The 19263-nt window shown below is 21.9% G+C and overlaps 1 protein-coding gene across 1 annotated transcript; it reads right to left on the bottom strand.

The window, feature by feature from the left end:
* Positions 1-781: 781 nt before the first annotated feature.
* LOC128964489 (irregular chiasm C-roughest protein-like) lies at positions 782-18184 on the bottom strand. Its single transcript, XM_054311094.1, has 14 exons — positions 18005-18184; positions 4985-5035; positions 4734-4856; positions 4396-4553; positions 4079-4198; positions 3828-3984; positions 3603-3719; positions 3356-3508; positions 3052-3261; positions 2744-2972; positions 2428-2644; positions 2208-2361; positions 1251-1297; positions 782-1126 (listed from the first exon to the last, which is right to left on the bottom strand). Exons 1-14 carry the CDS (start codon positions 18105-18107, stop codon positions 911-913), a joined length of 2055 nt encoding a protein of 684 aa, XP_054167069.1. The 5' UTR covers positions 18108-18184; the 3' UTR covers positions 782-910.
* Positions 18185-19263: the final 1079 nt, after the last annotated feature.

Here is a 19263-nt window from a genome sequence, read left to right as displayed (position 1 = left end):
TTAATTGAAAATTAATGACATTTTTTTATTATTTATTAATGAATGAATAATATAATTGAATTTATAAAATAATAAATATACAAAAGATTCAATAAAAAAAAAGAAAGAGAGAAAAAATATTATATAATAATAATAATGAGATACTTATAATAATAGGAATCACATAACAATGTGAACTATAAGTTATTTTTTGTTTTGTATTTTTTAATAATATAAAGTAATGACCACTAATTAATATATCAGTTATGTTTTTGTTGTTGAATTAATTGAATTAATTAAACTGATTACATAATTAAAAAAAATAATACTGTATGAAATAATAAGATATTATTACACATTATAATTATAAATAGTAATTTTGTTTTGTTTTTTTGGTTTTAATTACAAATTTCATATATACTCTATATATATATATGTTTCTAATAAAAATGATGTTATCAATAGATAAAAAAATAAGATATCAATATCTGTATGTTTAAGTATAGATAATATAATAATAATTATAATAATGATAACAAATTAATTAATATTATTATGTAAATATTACACATTATAGCGATCAAAATTATAATAATATAATATAATACTCTAAAGTGTTTGTTATCACAATTAACGGCACATTCAATCATTCATTTACTTTTAAATCATAATTTTTTTCATAAATAAGATAATCTTTGAGTCCTAAATAATTATTGTCACTTAAAAAAACCAATCAGCAGCTCTTGGTATTGCATTTGGTGTGAAAATCAATAATAATAATTGAAAATATAATACTAAATAATATTAGAGTACTAAACTATTAATAGATAAGTAAACTTCTTGGGGGAGAGAAATATAAGGGGAGAGAGAGAGACAAGGAGTGGTCAGACGGTTGATCAGACCGGCCGGCCAGTCATTGGTCAGCCGCCGGTCATAGGTCGGCCTTATTGGCAAAAGTGATTTGTGCATATTCTGTGCCCGAGTTGGCCGCCGCCGCTGCCGCCGGACTATTGGTGGTCTGTGCCTTATATTGTCTCTGTTGGGCCTTTGGTTTGTCGGCAACTTTTGGCGGCGTTTTTTGTTTATTATCGGATTTTCCAAACTCTAGATTGGCGTAAACTAATTCATGATTTTCGCCCCCTTTGGCCTAAAATTATTTTAAAAAACAAACAATCAGTGAAAATAATAATAATAATGAGATGAAAATTAAATGATGAGTTTTTAAGATAACATTTTTTTAAATATATAAATCTATTCACTGATTGACTTACTTTTTCGGGCTCTTTCTCTGGTCTATCGGTATCTGATTTTATGGGCGCTAAACAAATAACAAAAAAATCAGAGAAAGAGAAATGAGAGCTTTTTTAATAAACAATAAAATAGTTCAGATTAAACAAACAAAAATTAAATACAATTATAAGTAGATTACAAACAAAAATAGGGATAATTGAAATTTTAAAAATAGTTTAAATAACTTTCGCAATAATTGCATTACTGTTACGGTATTTATAGAGTTCACATAAATATTATACATATATATAGAAATTTACGGTAAGTTTTAAAAACAAATACAAAAAAAAACATTATCGATGTCTCAAAATCGCTGTGCCATTAATTATAACAAATAATAATAATAATAATGTTATCAAAGGTGTTTAATTCAATTATCGATTACATAATAATTTATTTATTGTTTTTTTAATAAAATGTGAAATACAGTTTGATTTTTTTGATTTAATTATTTTTCTAAAAAAAATTATCGATGATTATTTAACAAATGATATCATAAATGATTGATTTGTAATAATTATTTTTCCATATATATATATAAAAAAAATTGATTTAATTAGTTCAAAAAAATATTATGTTTGATAATATAAAAAATATGATCGCAAAAAAAATATTCAGAAAAAAAAATAAATTATGAAAATCAGAAAAATTAAGTATTAAATCACTTATTAATTAATATTATAATCAATTGTTTAAGTAAACAAATTGGTGAGCAAATAATAATTGTAAACAAAAATCTATTATTAAATATTAAGATCTAATGATTATTATATATATTTAATGTCTTTTAAAAACATTGTCCTCATATCTCTTCATTCATTCATTTTTTTTTTTTGATTAGTTATTTGAAAAATACTATTAATTGCAAAACAATTGAGATTTTCTTTGGGGAGACAAACAAACAAATCTTCAACTTTTAAATTCTTGTGTTTCTATACCTCGAGCTTCGGCTTTGCTTTCGTCGTCAGTCTTTTCTTTGGCCAATTTTCGCCGTTTGATTACTAATAGGGTTACCAATGTCAGGGCCAACAACATAATCAATACAATAAGGCCAATGGTTATCATAATGGCGGCCGAAACGGGTGATGTAACCTTAGATAATAATTTTTAAAAATTAATATACGTTTTTCTACAAAAAGAAAATAACAAACAATTTACCTTCAATTGGATGACACTTTCAGAGGTTCCCCTACTGTTTGTGACCCTCAATGTGTACTCTCTTTCATCGTTGACATCGGTGTTCATAACGGTAAATACGGATCGATAACATGTGTTTTTGCCCCACTCTATCCTTTCCATTGGTGCCAGTTTACGGACTTTAAATCGTGGATTTTTCGGGTCCTGACCATTGTCCGCGGGACGCTGATTATCCAAACTATAGAGATTAATAATTAAAAAAATAATTTCATTAGTTTTCAATTAGTTAAATAAAATGTATAATCAATCAATTAATCAAAAATGCTGTGCTATTTACTTGACGGGGAAGGTTAGCGAACCAAACAGCCAGACAACTTCACTGGGAGCCGGATCGCTGCAGAATACTTGTTCAATGTCGGTATCGGTGCTCCGGTAGCCATAAGTAGGATTGGATCGGCGAACTATTTCTGGACGGCCAGTAATATCGACGGTAATTCTGCCACTTCTGGCGACCATTTCTTTATGGGTGATGTCGTTATAATTGATAGCTTCGCAATAATAATGACCTGTATTTTATTATTAGAAGAATTAAAATTTGTTAATTTTTGTTAATTAAAATTAATAATTATAATAATATTGACATACCCTCGTCATTATAGGTAGCATTATGTATGACTAAATTGTTGGCATTTTCACCATTTATGGGCCGATTCTTCACCTGATCGGTCAATGGATTTATTTGATACCAATAGATCTTTGGCTTTGGATTGCCCTCATATTCACAGAACAGGTCGACCGTATTATTCAACTCAGCCGTCACCTGACCTTCGGTAGCGCGGACTAGTGTTGGCTCAACTGTAAGTTATTTAATAAAAATAAAAATTAATATTATAATTAAAACATCAATCAAACAAACAAACAAAAAAATACTGATATTATAGACACATACAGAGCACATCCAATACAATATTTTCTTCAGTTGAAGTTCCGAATTCATTTTGAGCACTACAACCAAACACTGCAGTATTCATACGTTTGGTAACCCTTTCAATGATCAATGAGTTGGTCCGATGGTCGTCACGAAATGGTAGATTTTGATCACCTTAAATGATAATAATAATAATAATAATCAGTGCCATCATAACTACGACAGTATCAATAGACACCACAATCATGAGTGTGAAGGGGACACATACCTAATGATCTCCATTTAACATTTGTCGGTGGATTTGCGTCAACATCGCATCGCACCTGTAGACTACTGCCCTCATTGACGGTATACTTCTTTTGCTGTACACTAACTTGCGGTATGTCTGTTATTATGGTAAACCAGTTTATTATATATATATTAATAAGATTCATTACATTAGTTATTAAACCCTTCCCCCACCCCCAGAAAAAATATCAATTGTTTAGCTTACATTTGACATTAATCGGGGCTGACATGTTTTGAGAAACCGTTTCATGTATGGACAGGCATGTGATGGTTGAATTTCGTAAGCTTCGTCTGAAATTATAGTTCAATACAGAAGTCACTTTAGGCGTTCCCGATGCGGCCGAATCTACGGTCGTACGTGACTATATAGATGTGTATGAAAAAAGAAAACATTAGTTTCAATAACAAAAAAAAAAATCAAATTTTTATAAATTAGTTTTTTAGATATGTCCATACATTTTGTGTAACATTATCGCCATTGATATACCATTCAAGACGTGCCGAAGGATTTCCTCTTTCGGATATACACTCAACTTGGGTCTGTCGGTCGGCATTCACATCCAATCGATTGTTTTCCTATAAGTTTTAAATAAATAATAGTAATAATTAAAACTTAATTACCGGTAGATATGTATATATATATATATATATAATGGACAGTTAGTTATTAGTTGACAGACACACCGACTCACAATTAGTGTCTCAATAAAACAAAATAAACTAAATTATACACTTAATTAGTCAACTAAACAAACAAAACAAAAATCAATTACCAGATTATTGATGACCGGAGAACTGGGAGCCACGAGTACGACCACATTGGCGGCTGAAGTGAGCGTTTTTTCTATCTTATTAATGGAGAGCACTTGACACTCCCATTTGCCGTTATCCTCTTTATAGTCTACTTTGACTATACGAAGACTACAATCGCCTATATATTTTAAAAAAATAAATAAATATTAATTGAAAATAAAAATTAATTATTAACCAAATAAAATGGTCAGTAAAAAAAACCACACACACAATCCGTTTGTTTGTTATAACATAAATATTTATCTTATGATATGTTAGGATAAACTTATCGATAAAAAAAATTTAATATTTTGTTTACCATTATCTGGGTTTCGATTATATTCGTAACTTCCATTGATAACTCCTATTCCTTGGGATTTATGAAGCCATAGGCAGCTGCCCTCCAGATCCCTTACCTCACATGGTAGTACTAGAGTTTGATCTTCAACACAAAAACAAAACAAATATCAGATAATAGTTTTTTTTGTGGATGTATTTTATTTGTCACAAATATCGGGGAACAACACCCCTCCCCTCCTGACAATCTCTCTAATCAAATGTCAACAATACCTTTAAGTACTGTATACGTCCCTTCCGGCCGTTTGCTGAAGTGTTGTTTGGCTATTGTAAGGGTAAAACAAACAAATAAAATACAGATATATTATTATTAGTTAAATTATCACAAATTTTTTTTTTAAATAATAAATAATAAACAAAATTATTAGAGTATTTTGTTTTGGAGTTAAAAGTAAATAAAAATAAATATATATATTTTACAAAAAAATATTTATTTATTTTTCAAATTTCAATTTTTGTCGAATATATATATATATATAATGCAAAAGCAATGAAGGAAAACAATTGTATTGCAAAAAAATAATAATAAATAAATAAATAAATAAAAGACAATACATTGACATTCAATCTATAGATGACAACCAAATGTCAGAAAATAATGACTTATAGAGAGAAATAGAAAGAGAACCGTTGGGTAAACCTGTATGTGCTATACATGTGATATACTGTATGACCGATTTGTTGAACAGACAAAAAAAAAACATTATATTATAAAAAAAACTAAAGGGAAATCATAAGTAGAGTGAAAAGCCTATCATAATTGTCTCATATAATAATAATAACATGAAATCACATCACGTAAACAAATACAGATATAATATATATATCAATATATCTATATATTATTAAACAATTTTGTTGGACAATGACATCGGGTTTCATCTGTGGATGACTTTGAATGGGGCGATAAAAAGCCTAAACAAATAGGGTTTACAATATACTACTGAATATAAAAGTATAGCTAATACATGTATTATTGTTATTTTATTATTTAATATTGAATGCCAACAAACAAAATACAATTACTGCCAGTTTTTTTTATTATTACAATTAGTATTTTTTTTGTTACAATTAGTATTGAGTCTTAGGTCAACTAAACAAACAAAAACTATAATAACAATTTATATATTTGATAATCAAATAAATAAATAAATAATTAAAACTAAAAAAAATTGTTTTATGTGTTTTTAATTAATCCAAATTATGTGTTTGCGAGACAAATAAAAATCAAAAACAAATTATTCAAACAAATATATGCCTGTCCTCTATATATCACTCGTAAATCAACTAATTTTTGTTGTTGTTGGATATATGTATAATACATGTCTATATAATATGCAGATTAAATAAATTGTCAATTAATTAATAATAGACAAAAAAACTCTTTTTTAACGACTTTTTCAAATTAAATAAATTACTTCCAATACATTTCTATATTATATATATATACAATATATTAACAATAAAAAAACATTAAACATTAGGCGTAATGATTGCGTGGAAACCGCACATAGGATTATATCATATGATTGTTGGAAAAATTCAATGCAAAACAATATATATATATATATCCAAAATAATAATAATAATACAATAATTGTGAAAAACACAATTATTTAATCACATTTGAAATACAGTTAGCGAGGAAAGACACTCACAGTACTGAACGTATTAACTCACAAATGCATTCATAATAATAATAATAATAATAAATTTTAAACAACAAGTTGTGTCTCAGAAAATATATATATAATTTTTAGGCATCACTTGCTTTAAGAGTTAATTTTTCAAACAATAATAATAATAATACTAATAAACGGAACAACAGATTAGTTTAATACTAATGGAAAAAACATATATATATAAGAGATTTAAAATATATTTTCCTAAACAACACAACATTTTTGTTGAGTGCAATTATAAGCCCTTGTAATCATTCAATACAATACAAAAGTATAGGTACTATAATTCAATGATATCTTATTTTATGTAAACTAATACCAATCTCTCAAATATAAATGTCGACAAAGAGAGAGAAAAAAAATGTTTTCTTTAAAATTGATTTTACATTGAATTCCTGGGATTATTATTGAAATATGATATGAAAAAAACCTAAAAATCTATACTTTAATTCATTTTTCTAAATTTTCTAATACACATAATATAACACTAATAAATAGTTTAGTTTTTTTCCAATGAAAATATTCAATTCATATTGTATTCCATTCCTAGTATTAATTTAGTTGATATTTAATACTTTAAAAATTTGATGTAATATTTAATATAATACAATAATATAAATAAAAATATAGTTCACACATATTTTTGTATTATAAAATAAATAGATTATATAGATGAGGGTAGATTTTTATAATACACTAGAAAATTCAATATTAAATACATTATACCGTATATATAAGGTATACTTATATTATAATATAATCAAATTATGATTAAAAACTTGATGTATAATAGAAATAATGATTTTATAATAAATAGTTACACAAACCATACAACATACCATATAGTTTGTTTATTTGTATTGTATTATATTATTAGATGAATTGATATATAAATTTATATATGTTTATGAGATCAAATAAAAAAAAGTGTGTCTAAACAAAATTAATTATAAAATAAAATCATTAAACCGTTAAATCATTTATTATATCACAGAAAAAGATTGTTGTCTATAATATATATAAAAAAATTTGTTTTGAGAAATTTATTTTTTATGCTGGTTTATTTCATATTATTATTTTATTATTGTTATTATTTAACAGACACTATTCATTAGAGTGAACAAAAAAATCAAACTTATAATAAATAAATAAATAATAAAAATAATAATATAATTATGCATTCAATTAATAGTACATTAACGTGCAATAAGTAGTGTATATTTAGTAACAATTTTTTTTTTGAAAAAATAAATAAATTATAATATCAATAGAATTTTTGGTTATTTTTTTTGTAAAAAGTGTTAAAATTGTAAATTTCTATGACATTCGTGACCATCAAATTGGGGTCTACTTTGTACAGTACTTTTTAAGGACCAATAGGTTAGTACATATTTAGCTAACGGTGCTTTTGTGGTATATATTTATTAATATAGTAATTTTAAATAAGTTTAAATTTGAATTGCCACCAATAAACTATAAAAAATTATTACTTCTAAATATTATTATTATTATTACTATATTGAAGTTCAATAATAATAATAATAATATTTTGCTTTATTATTAGCTGTAAATAAAAATTAGGTTCAATATACAGACAACACAAACTTGAAAAGTGAGTTCAAAAATCATATACTATTTATACCATTATGTGTGTTAGGGTTTATAAAATATTATTTTTTTGTATACATTTATACAATTATATACAATATATAAAGTACTGTATGTGTGTACCATATATTAAAAAATCAATCCATAAATGAAATGCAATTGAGAATAAAATTAGTTTTAAACCTCATTTCTAAATAACAAAAATATATATATAATAAAAAATATATTATATAAGAATATAATAATAATAAATAATAATAATATAAATTTCTTTAAACATTTGAATTTTTATAAGTAAACTAATAAGTAGTAATAAAAATTAGAAAATATTTATATATCTATAAATTATGGCAGCAATATATTTTTATTAGACAAAGCAAAAAACATTTTTGATTACAATATCTACTATATTGACGGGATTGGGATGATTGGGTCAATTTGAAGTACCGTTTGATTGACACGAGACCTATCTCTCATACATACACATACCGGTGCTTAATTCACATTCAACTTAGGTATAAATTCAAAATCAACAGGTTTTAAACGTAATTGGGTACTAAAAATAACATTTTTATTTTATATATTTAATTGCTTTATATGTTATTATAAAATGGATTTAATGGTTAATCAGTTATCGAGTTTAGAGTTTTTGAAAAGTTTTTTTTTATTAAGTAATATAAATGCAAATCATTTTTTTCTAAGTCAACCGTTCAATACTACTATTTAAAAAAGTAGTAGTAGTAGTAATACTAATATGTAGTAGTAATCTATATCGGGCACCTGTATAATTGTATAATATATATATATATATGTATTTAGGATTCACTAATAAAAAATAACATACCGCTTTCAGCAAATAAAAATAAAATGTTTATGATTTTATCTCAAACATTATTACTTAAATTTCAATTTATTTGATATATTTTATATATATATATATATATATATATATATATATATATATATATATATATATATATAATATACATTGTATATAACAAATCATTTAAATTAGCCCTTAAGTATTATATAACAGTCGCATTTAATTTAAACTAAATATATCAACACAAAGTACATATAAATTTATTATATATATATATATATATAACAATAATATTTAATAGTTATATTAAATTATCTGAGTTGAAATAATTATAAAATTTTTATAAATATACATAAATGGCAATTTTAAAGCTCACTAATTGTCTTTAATTTATATAATTAATTGTATCGCTAATTGTTGGGCAACAAAACTATTATTAAAACATTAAAACAATTATTTATTAAAAAATGTTATATAAAAGGCGGAATTGTGTTTTGAATTGAAAACAATTAATTGTTTAATAACACAAATCTTTTAAAGCTATTTAGACAAAACAATAATCTTATGGATAAAACAGTAAATATTTTATCGACATTTTCAAAAACCCATTTCTTTTTTAAAAAATATATATATTTAAAAAATCCTATAATAAAATGTTTACGGATGCGAGTAATTTATAAAACAATTTTTTGGGGCTTAAAAAATCTATAATATTCAATGACAAGCTAATGGGTTAAATATATAACAATAAAATAATTGTAAAATACATGACTACCCCCACAAAAAATAGTCGGCACCCTATCATCATCATTGAGATCAGACAAAGTGATAAGTTTATTGAATATTAGTTATTATTGTTATCATTATTATTATTATAACCTGTCATAATATATGATGTTTTTTCAATTTATTTTTTACCCCAAAAAATTAGGCATAAATTTTAATTACGAGCCTAACTGATAAAATTGTTGTTTTAAATAGATTTTTTTTCAGTGCAAAAATAGATATAAATCATCTTTTTTTTATTATTGAAAACTTGAATATCATCAGTAGGTCATCGATAAGGGTTTTAAATAAAAATTAATTTTAACTATACTTTAAAAAAAATTTAAATTCAATTTTTTTTCAGTCCAATACAATCATGAGATTAACAACAACAAGAAAATTAATATTTCAAAAAAAACTGAACAACAAATCATTATTAGCCAATAATTGAGAGACTATATTATATCATCTCATTAAGATTTTGGTTCAAATAATAATAATTAGGGGGACAGGTAGATAGATACAGTAGTTTTCAAAATAATATGTGCGCTCCACTAAGTTTTTTTGCACTAACAGTCCTATCTTTACTTTTTTTTCAAATAAAAAATACAGGAAATGTTTGACTTATTTAACAACAACGACGACAACAACAACAAAAACACAAATGGTTTGCGCTTTAATTGTTATCTGAAAATAACAATACAATCACAATAACTACTACTACTACTACACACCGATATAACCTAACATTTTTATAGACAGACAGTCAACTACAAAAAATGCATAACACTATGACTTTTCATTATTATTATTATTATTGATTTTTTCTGAATATTCATTATTACAATTATAGTTATTAATAATTATAATAATAATGAAATATAATTATCCGATAAAAATCTTTAGTCGTCTCTCGTGTTTCAGTGAACATACAAAATACCTCAAAATATACAGCAAAACGTTAACTTATTTATTAAATTCATTGACATTTAAATCATTTAATTAATGGGATTACTAAGCATTTTATTTTATATTATAGACACTATAAATAGAGATATATCGTGAGTTTAGTAGAAATTTTTGTTTTAAAATAATTTTTATAGAGATATATATCTATAAATTTCTCTTCCGGAAAGTCATATTATATATGATTCATATACTACTACTGTATATATATATGACTACCTATACCATCGATTTCCGAGAAAATAAATATTGCTTTTAAATAATAAAATAATAATAATAACAGAAAAAACAGTTTATCACAGCAAAACACACTCAGCAATAATGATATTGAAAAATATTGTTTATAATATAAAATATCAAAATATTTTTCTGGCAGAAAACATCATTTTTTTATATAACATTCAGTATTTACAAGTGTTTATTCATAACTACTCGAGAGTTTGATATCTAAATACACTTACCGTAAACTATATTACATTTTTATTTATTTATTTTTTATTATTATTATTACACTATCGCATGCAATGGATATATGGATATTAAAAAAAAAATAAATGAATGAATGGCTATTCGATGCAAATAACTATTGGCAGTGAATATATAAAAAATTATATATAAGTTAAATACTTATATACTGTAAATGCTTTAGCGGTTTAACATTTTTAGTTTCTGGTAAATACTTTATTATTATTATTATTAAGAAGTATGTCATGAAATTGTATGTTATTATTAAAAGTAATATAAAAACTATACAATATATATATATATATATATATATATATATAAAAGTTTATAACTTTATACGCTATAAACATAGGGATATATTAGGGTACATTAAAATTTTATTTCATATCACGAAATATCTCATTTTTAAGGCTTGTTTTTCTTATATATGTTTAATATAGCATAGTTTCTCTCTCTTATATTAATTTTAAGAGACATATTTAAAAATTAAATTGAAGGCATAGGTATATAATACATAATAATAATGTGTATATAAAGTGGAAACAGAAATTATTTATTTTATTTTCAAAGTAAAGGCGAAAATAAACTATTTTTAGTTCAATATTATCATCGATTTAAAAAAGCATTATCCAAAATAAAAAAAACTTGTAATAAATGTTTTTTTTAAAAAATACTATAGCGTTTATAATGATATTCAATGGCATTCAAATACAGTTAAAATACATATATTATATTTATTAAGTACACAAACTTGAAACTGTTTTATTAAAGTACATAATATATTAGTGAAAAATATATAAGTAATGAATCATAAATTGTTTGCGTTTAGTAAGGAAAAAAAAGTTAGTGAAAAAACAAATAAATAATTTTTGTAATTTAATTGAAATCTTTTAAGAAATAATTCATGACTCATAAGGAGATAAATAAATTATATGAAAACTTATGGCAAATATTATTAACACAAATACTAGAAAACAATAAGTTTATTATTAAATGAGGTCTTATAATATGAGATCACTTTTCAATTTCAATTAACATATTGTTTATGCGATTATAAATGAAATGCTTAATTAAACAAAATATTTAACAACAAAAATATTTTTTTTGTGGAGAAATAAATATACAATTATTCATAATCCGTATAGCATTTTTAATAAAAAAAACAAATACAAATAATTCAACATAAATTGTTGTAAATGTATTATTAATATTACTATTAAAAAATAAGTAAAAATAAATAACAAAAAAAAGTGAAATCAAATTTTTATGTTATGCGCTCAATATATTTCAAATGAAAAATTAAGGAAAAGACATAATTAATTAATGTTAAGTATTTTTATTTTATTTTTTTATAATAACAAATAAAAATAACAATAATAACATTTAAGCATAAATTTTTTTTAATTTATTAATGTGGTGTGTGTCTGCCCACGATAACTGTCATAATTTGTTATTATTATTAATAAAATAAAATAAAATAAAAAATAATAATTTTAATGTATAAATATTACATTTTTTATGCATAATTGTTAAATTAATATTATTATTATCTAACTAACAATAGGAAATACACAGTACATGTATTTGTTATGAATATGCATTTTTATACACACATTTTAAAAATGACTTTTACATAATAATAATTGTGAGGATTGCGTGAGAATTAAGCCTTTTTTTATATATCACATAACAATTCATTTGAAATAAAATTCATATACAGTATATATATTTATTAAAAAAATACTGTATAAGCAAAAAAATTAAAAACATTTATATATTTTCTTATATAATACTCGCACACACAGTATTATCTGTGTTATATGTGTCCATAATTTTATGTCTAATTAGTGTTAAATTAGGGGATAAAAAACTAGTTTCTCAGTGTGTCTCGACATTAATATCATTTATTATATTAAGAGAAAATATATATATATATATATATAGTTTTTTCTTAATCTTTTCCCAAATTTTTATTATTATTTATATAAACTAGAAACTCAATTAATTGAAGACAGTTTTTTTGTGAGTGAGAGAGAAATAAAATTTACAATTAAATTAAAAAATTATTTCATATCTGTCTCTAAATGCTAACTAAAATTACAGAAAACAATCACACATTTTTAAAACGTTCATTAAAACAAACATATTTAAATATTTTCATTTGTAATTAATTTAATTTATTTTTTTGAGAAAAAAAACTACTTTTGTATTATTTTTGTTAGTTGTTATAAAATACAGTGAATCCTCGCATATCATATGGCATAATATGTTTCTCTCTCTATTTCAATGGTAGGGAATAGATAGCGAAACCCATACCAGTGCTCGGGAGTGCATGACATTCACTAAACAGCAGTTGAGGAAGTGTGTCGACGACACCACTGCCATAACACATACAAAAGACTTCCCGTTTTTGAGGGATCAAACTGTCGGAGCACTGGTGACGGGATATCTGGTGAGCGCATCGATGACACCGATGAATGGCATTTATTGTGTGTGTAGTCTTTTTTTTGTATATGACATCGACATTACATAAATATATTAGATTATAATAAACTTATTTTGTTTATTTTTATTTTGTTGGTATCATTTGCATGACATATCAAATTAATAAAATGGTCAACAAATCTGTCTATTAGTAATATACTGGTATATTATTTAATACATTATAATATTAGAGCCAATAGTCGATAGATAATAGTTTGTGTCATTTGTTTTGGTATATATATTAATAAAAAAAGGCAATGAAATGCCACCAAAAAACAAAACATTTATTATTTGATATTTTTGTAGCATTGAAACACGTATTTCAATGACAGTGAAAGTCATTTTAATAAATAATTATTATAATAATAAACTTTATATTAAATTACAATAATTACATTATATAATTATAATAAACTTATACCAGTATAAAATTCCAATATAACTAACTGGCAATGATATCCAATATCATAGAAAACTATTAGCTAAATATTTAATATCAAATTAATTATAAATATTAGAAATATAGTGTATATAAATTTATATTTAATTAATAGCACACACACATCACTAATATATTTTATAAACAAAATAATTTTTAATTTAATCACCCAATGATATCAACCTTAAAATAATTAAAAATAATAATAATAATATATTTTTACACTAAATGGACTTTTCGTGAATGTCTTAATTATAATTACTACCGATATTACCACTATTTTGTGCCACTTTTTATTATCAATTATTGTATATATAATATAATATAACTGTTTAATCAATCTATTATCGTATGAACAAAAATAATAGATAACACATATTTTGTTAAATTTAAAATTATAATAAAACATTTAATATTGCAATTAAATAAAAAATATTTTTTTTTATTAACGAATAAATAAAAAATAATAATAAATGAGAAACAGAGAGAAAAATAATAATTAGAAAATTAAGAAATTTTTTGATAATTTATTGATAGTAACGGTTGAGACATCATTTAGTCTTAAAATAATAACAAAGATTATAATAATAATAATAGTTTTAATGCTAAATAATTATAAAACAGATTTTTTAATTAAACACGTTTTGTGTTAAACACAACAAATAAACAAACAAAAACTGTCGACAATATATACAGTTTATTCAAAAATAATTTGTATTTAATAAAAATCTTCAGCAACAAAAAAATTAAATAAATAACAAAATACCAAAAAAAAAACTGTTTAACAAAAAAAAACTTGAAATAAAAATTCAATGAATATTCACAAACAAAACTATTTGACATCAATTCCTAATTTGTTTCATCAGGCATTTAGTTTTATAAAAGTTTAAATATTTTTTTTTAAAAAAAAGATTTTAAAATATAATAAATTATTTTTATAATACTGATTAAATTAAAATATTTGATATATAATAATATAATACAGTATAATAATAATTAGAAAAAAAAGTTTATCGAAAAATCATTAAAAATTTCTTATTATTTAAATATATAAATAGCTACCAAAAAACAATTAATTAAAATTAAGATTAGAAAATTTTTAATTTGTTTTTATTATCATATTTTTTTTGTTAAAAAATGGATTAATACTTTTATTAAATAAGTTTACAACAAAATATATAATAGAGAGGGGTTTAGGCGATGATATAAATCAAAATACAAAAATGATTGAATTGTTTTTACCATTACTTTATAAAACAATTGTAATCATAATTAGATTTTTGCTCAAAACTATATATACAACTAAATAATTTTAACTTTGAACTACTTTTCAATAATATAATGCATTTCAATCATTTTTATGAATAATAATTATATTGATATTTTTTTTGACTAACAAAACAGACACATCAAAGAAAAAAAATTATATTTAACTTTTATTTCTAGTTTGTTATGTATTTCATTAGTTGGGAAAAACAGGTAGTTTTGAAACAGACATAATGTTAAGTAAGAAACTAAACAAAAAACAAAATAAGTTTTTAACAAATTATTTATTTATTTTTTTAAAAAAACGTCTATAATTTGTACCCTTAAATAAAGTCAAGTCAAATCATAATCTAATTTTTATGTCAATTATGATTATAAATAATTAAATCAAACAAATATATTGTATGTATATATAAATAGTTAAATAGATAATTATATAAATCAAAATTTAATTGTCAATCTCTGAAGCGTTCAAATATATAAAACATTTGATTATTTATTAATCTGTTATTTTTTTAAAAAAAGTGATGACTTTATTGAAATGTCATATTTAGGACATACAGTAAGTATTATTATTATTTGATTTTAATTTAGACATAACTGTTTTGAGCAGACAAACCGCAGGTGTTAATTTGTTTTTATTTTGAAAACAATTATTTTTCAATTTATATATTTATTTTTAACTATAAATTTAATGATTTATAAAACAATTTACTAACATTAGCTAAAAAAGTAAAGGTGTCATTATATATATATAAATAAATTTGTACAAATTACAAATAGCATTATTAATTATAGTAAAATAAATAAATATATTATTCAATTGAAAATAATTATATCATTTAAATAATTATTAGTATTAATTATTATTATCATTTATATGAAAACAAATTACTTTATAATAATTGTCATAAAATTGGTCAAAAAAAACTTGATTACTAAAAACTATTTTGTAAAGTACATTATATTTTATTTAAACAAAAAAATTTCTTTTAGATAATTTAAATATAATTAAACTATTATTATTATTATTATTATTTAAATTTAAATTATGTTATCTGGACTTTAAAATTACAGTTATATTGTGTCTAATATATATATATATAATAGTCTATTTAGTAGCCATTTAAACGATACAATTGTTTGTTGTCTGTCTATCTCATGAAAAATGTTTTATTCAAATAAAATAAAACAAAATAACTTATATATAAATATTTTCAGTTTGTTATTAAAAAACCTTTTATTTTTCATTTGAAAGATTAAAGTCTTGAAATTATTTTCAAAATACAGTATAATAATAATGAAATAGGTTTATCAACACCACTGTGTTTAAGTCAAAACATATATATATATATAATATTATATAATATATATTACGGTATACTGTATATGAACTGCTATTGAATTTTTTGATTTCAATTGAGTGGAGACTTATAGTACACATACACTAGCGGTTCAACAGATAAGTGGGTCATAAAAAAAACTTATATATTATTCAAGTGTTTTAACTAATTTTTTTTTAAAAAATCAAAATTTAAGACAACATATAGTTTTTGAATGTTTTGAATATAACATTAATTTCAAGTGTATGTCACAATACACACACACACACCGTATGATATCTAAATAAAATATCTATTTTATTAACTGACACACTATTGAAAGATATATTATTATCATTAAATATATATGTATATTGTAAAAGACTAACTATAAATAAGTATCAATTTAATTTCTATACATACCAGTTAATCCAATCAACAAAAATAATATATATATATAACTATTAATTTTATCAGTCATTTCAATGTCAACACAGAATTTAAAATTGAAAAAAACTATATAATAATAACTAAAAATTATTTGTCAAACAATAGACTTTAATTATTTGAGTTATTTATTACAAACTTTTCAATTATTTATATATTGTATATAAAAATTGTTATGCAATTTTTTTTTGTTGAAGTCTAATGTCTAAATTAATTTTTGTTTTATTATTTTTTAATGTCTATAATTTAATATCGTATTTATTATTATTTTTATTAAAAATGATAATTTTTTTTTTGAAAATTTAATTAGTATTTTTTTCCTATCCGTAATACAAAACTATGTTTTGAAATATAAATATCATTATAAAATTATTTATTATTTTTTTTTGATAAATGATTTAATAAAAGTTGATATCATTGAAAAAAACTAAATTTTAATAAAATTAATATAAACGATAACTATTACTAAATAATACTAATCATAATATAAATTACAATTATTTTTAATCATATTAAATGTATATTATATTATATATGGTATTCACAATCAAAAAAATAAAAAATAAAATAAATTACTAATTGTTTAGTTTAGTCAAGATTTTAGTTAACAAAACAACAACAAAAAGTCAATGAAAAATAAATGAAATAAAAACTTATAATTATATACACCTAAAGTTTGTTTTTATCTTATAATTATTTATTAAAATAATAATATAATAATAATAATGATATGAATTAAACAATAAAAATAACAAATAAAATAATCTTAATATATAAATATAAACAATAATAATATGATATAATATTATTATTATTATTATTATTAAAACCATTTATGATTATAATCCCTTATAAACAACAATTATAGTTTTGTATTGTATTTTTTTTATATTAAAAATATGATATATTAAATAGGATTTAAAATAAACCATAGAAAACAATAAAACAAAAATAATTATTACAAACCTTGAGTTGAATTAATAGTAGTAAACGTAATGAATATCAGTGTCCATACAATTAGTGTCCAATAGTTTTGGTTGAAAACAGCAACAAATGCATTGAATTTCATTTTGTTATCAAAATAAATAAAAACTTTTTTGTTGTTATGTTTTTTATATATGTTATTCAAAATATATTTGAGAGAAAAAAATATCCCAATAAAGACAATTGATTTTTTTTTTGGATTATTTATTTGGATGAAAAATAACACGTGTGATGATTATAATGAGATATTTTTAGTATATTATTATGTTTATAATAATAATAAGGGTATCAAATAATAATTAAATATATATGTATATTATATGACAAATATAAAATCAACTATGACAATTTAGTTGACTATAGTTTAGTGTATATTAATGTTAAATAACTATTGAATAACTATTTTTAAAAAATACAAATTAAGATATTTATAAAAAAAATCTATTTTGTATTTAACTGATTATTATTATTATTATTTTAATTATCCAAATATGTATTTTATAGGAATATACAGTGTATATGATAGCGACAAATACAACTACACAAATATATATACTGTATATGATATTAAGTTATGACAAAAAATAAAATCACATGTGATTTATGATTATTAGTATTATTATTAAAAACACACAATTATTATTTATAGTATTGAAAATGATTTCAACAATTTCAACGAAACAAACAAACAAAAAAAAACTTTTTCCGTATAATAACAACACAACAATATATATGTGATATATTTATTTGTTAATCACATTGTCATCGGTTATGTGTATGTTATTTGAAAAAAAAAATTATTGGTCAACACTATTACTACTATATATATCGGATCGGTTATTATTAATTAGTTAAGGTATAGGTATGTCCTCTCAAAAATTATAATATTATTAATAATATATGAATATATATATAAAAACAGTTTATATGTATTCACATTATGGCTGACACATTGATGGTTTTAGTTTTTAATATTTTATTTTTTTGGTGAATATCTATAACTATAATAAATATAATATACAATACATATAATGTTTCACTAATTTATTTTTTTCAAAAAACTAAGTCCAAAATCACTGGTTTAGCAGACATTGAGAGGCTCTCTAACACATGGACTCTTACAGTACATACAGCATACACATAGCTATACACATACATAAGCGTTGGAAATACTAGTTTTTCAAAATAAAATATACTGTATTTTTCGTGTAATCCCTGTGCAAACATACATACATACATAC

This window comes from Oppia nitens, unplaced genomic scaffold (assembly GCF_028296485.1).
Source record: "Oppia nitens isolate AA-2021 unplaced genomic scaffold, nextdenovo-longstitch-racon4-pilon3 scaffold9_pilon_pilon_pilon, whole genome shotgun sequence".
NCBI classification, from domain to species: domain Eukaryota; kingdom Metazoa; phylum Arthropoda; class Arachnida; order Sarcoptiformes; family Oppiidae; genus Oppia; species Oppia nitens.
Note: the sequence above shows the minus strand (reverse complement) of the source record. Positions and strands in the feature narration are given on the sequence as shown.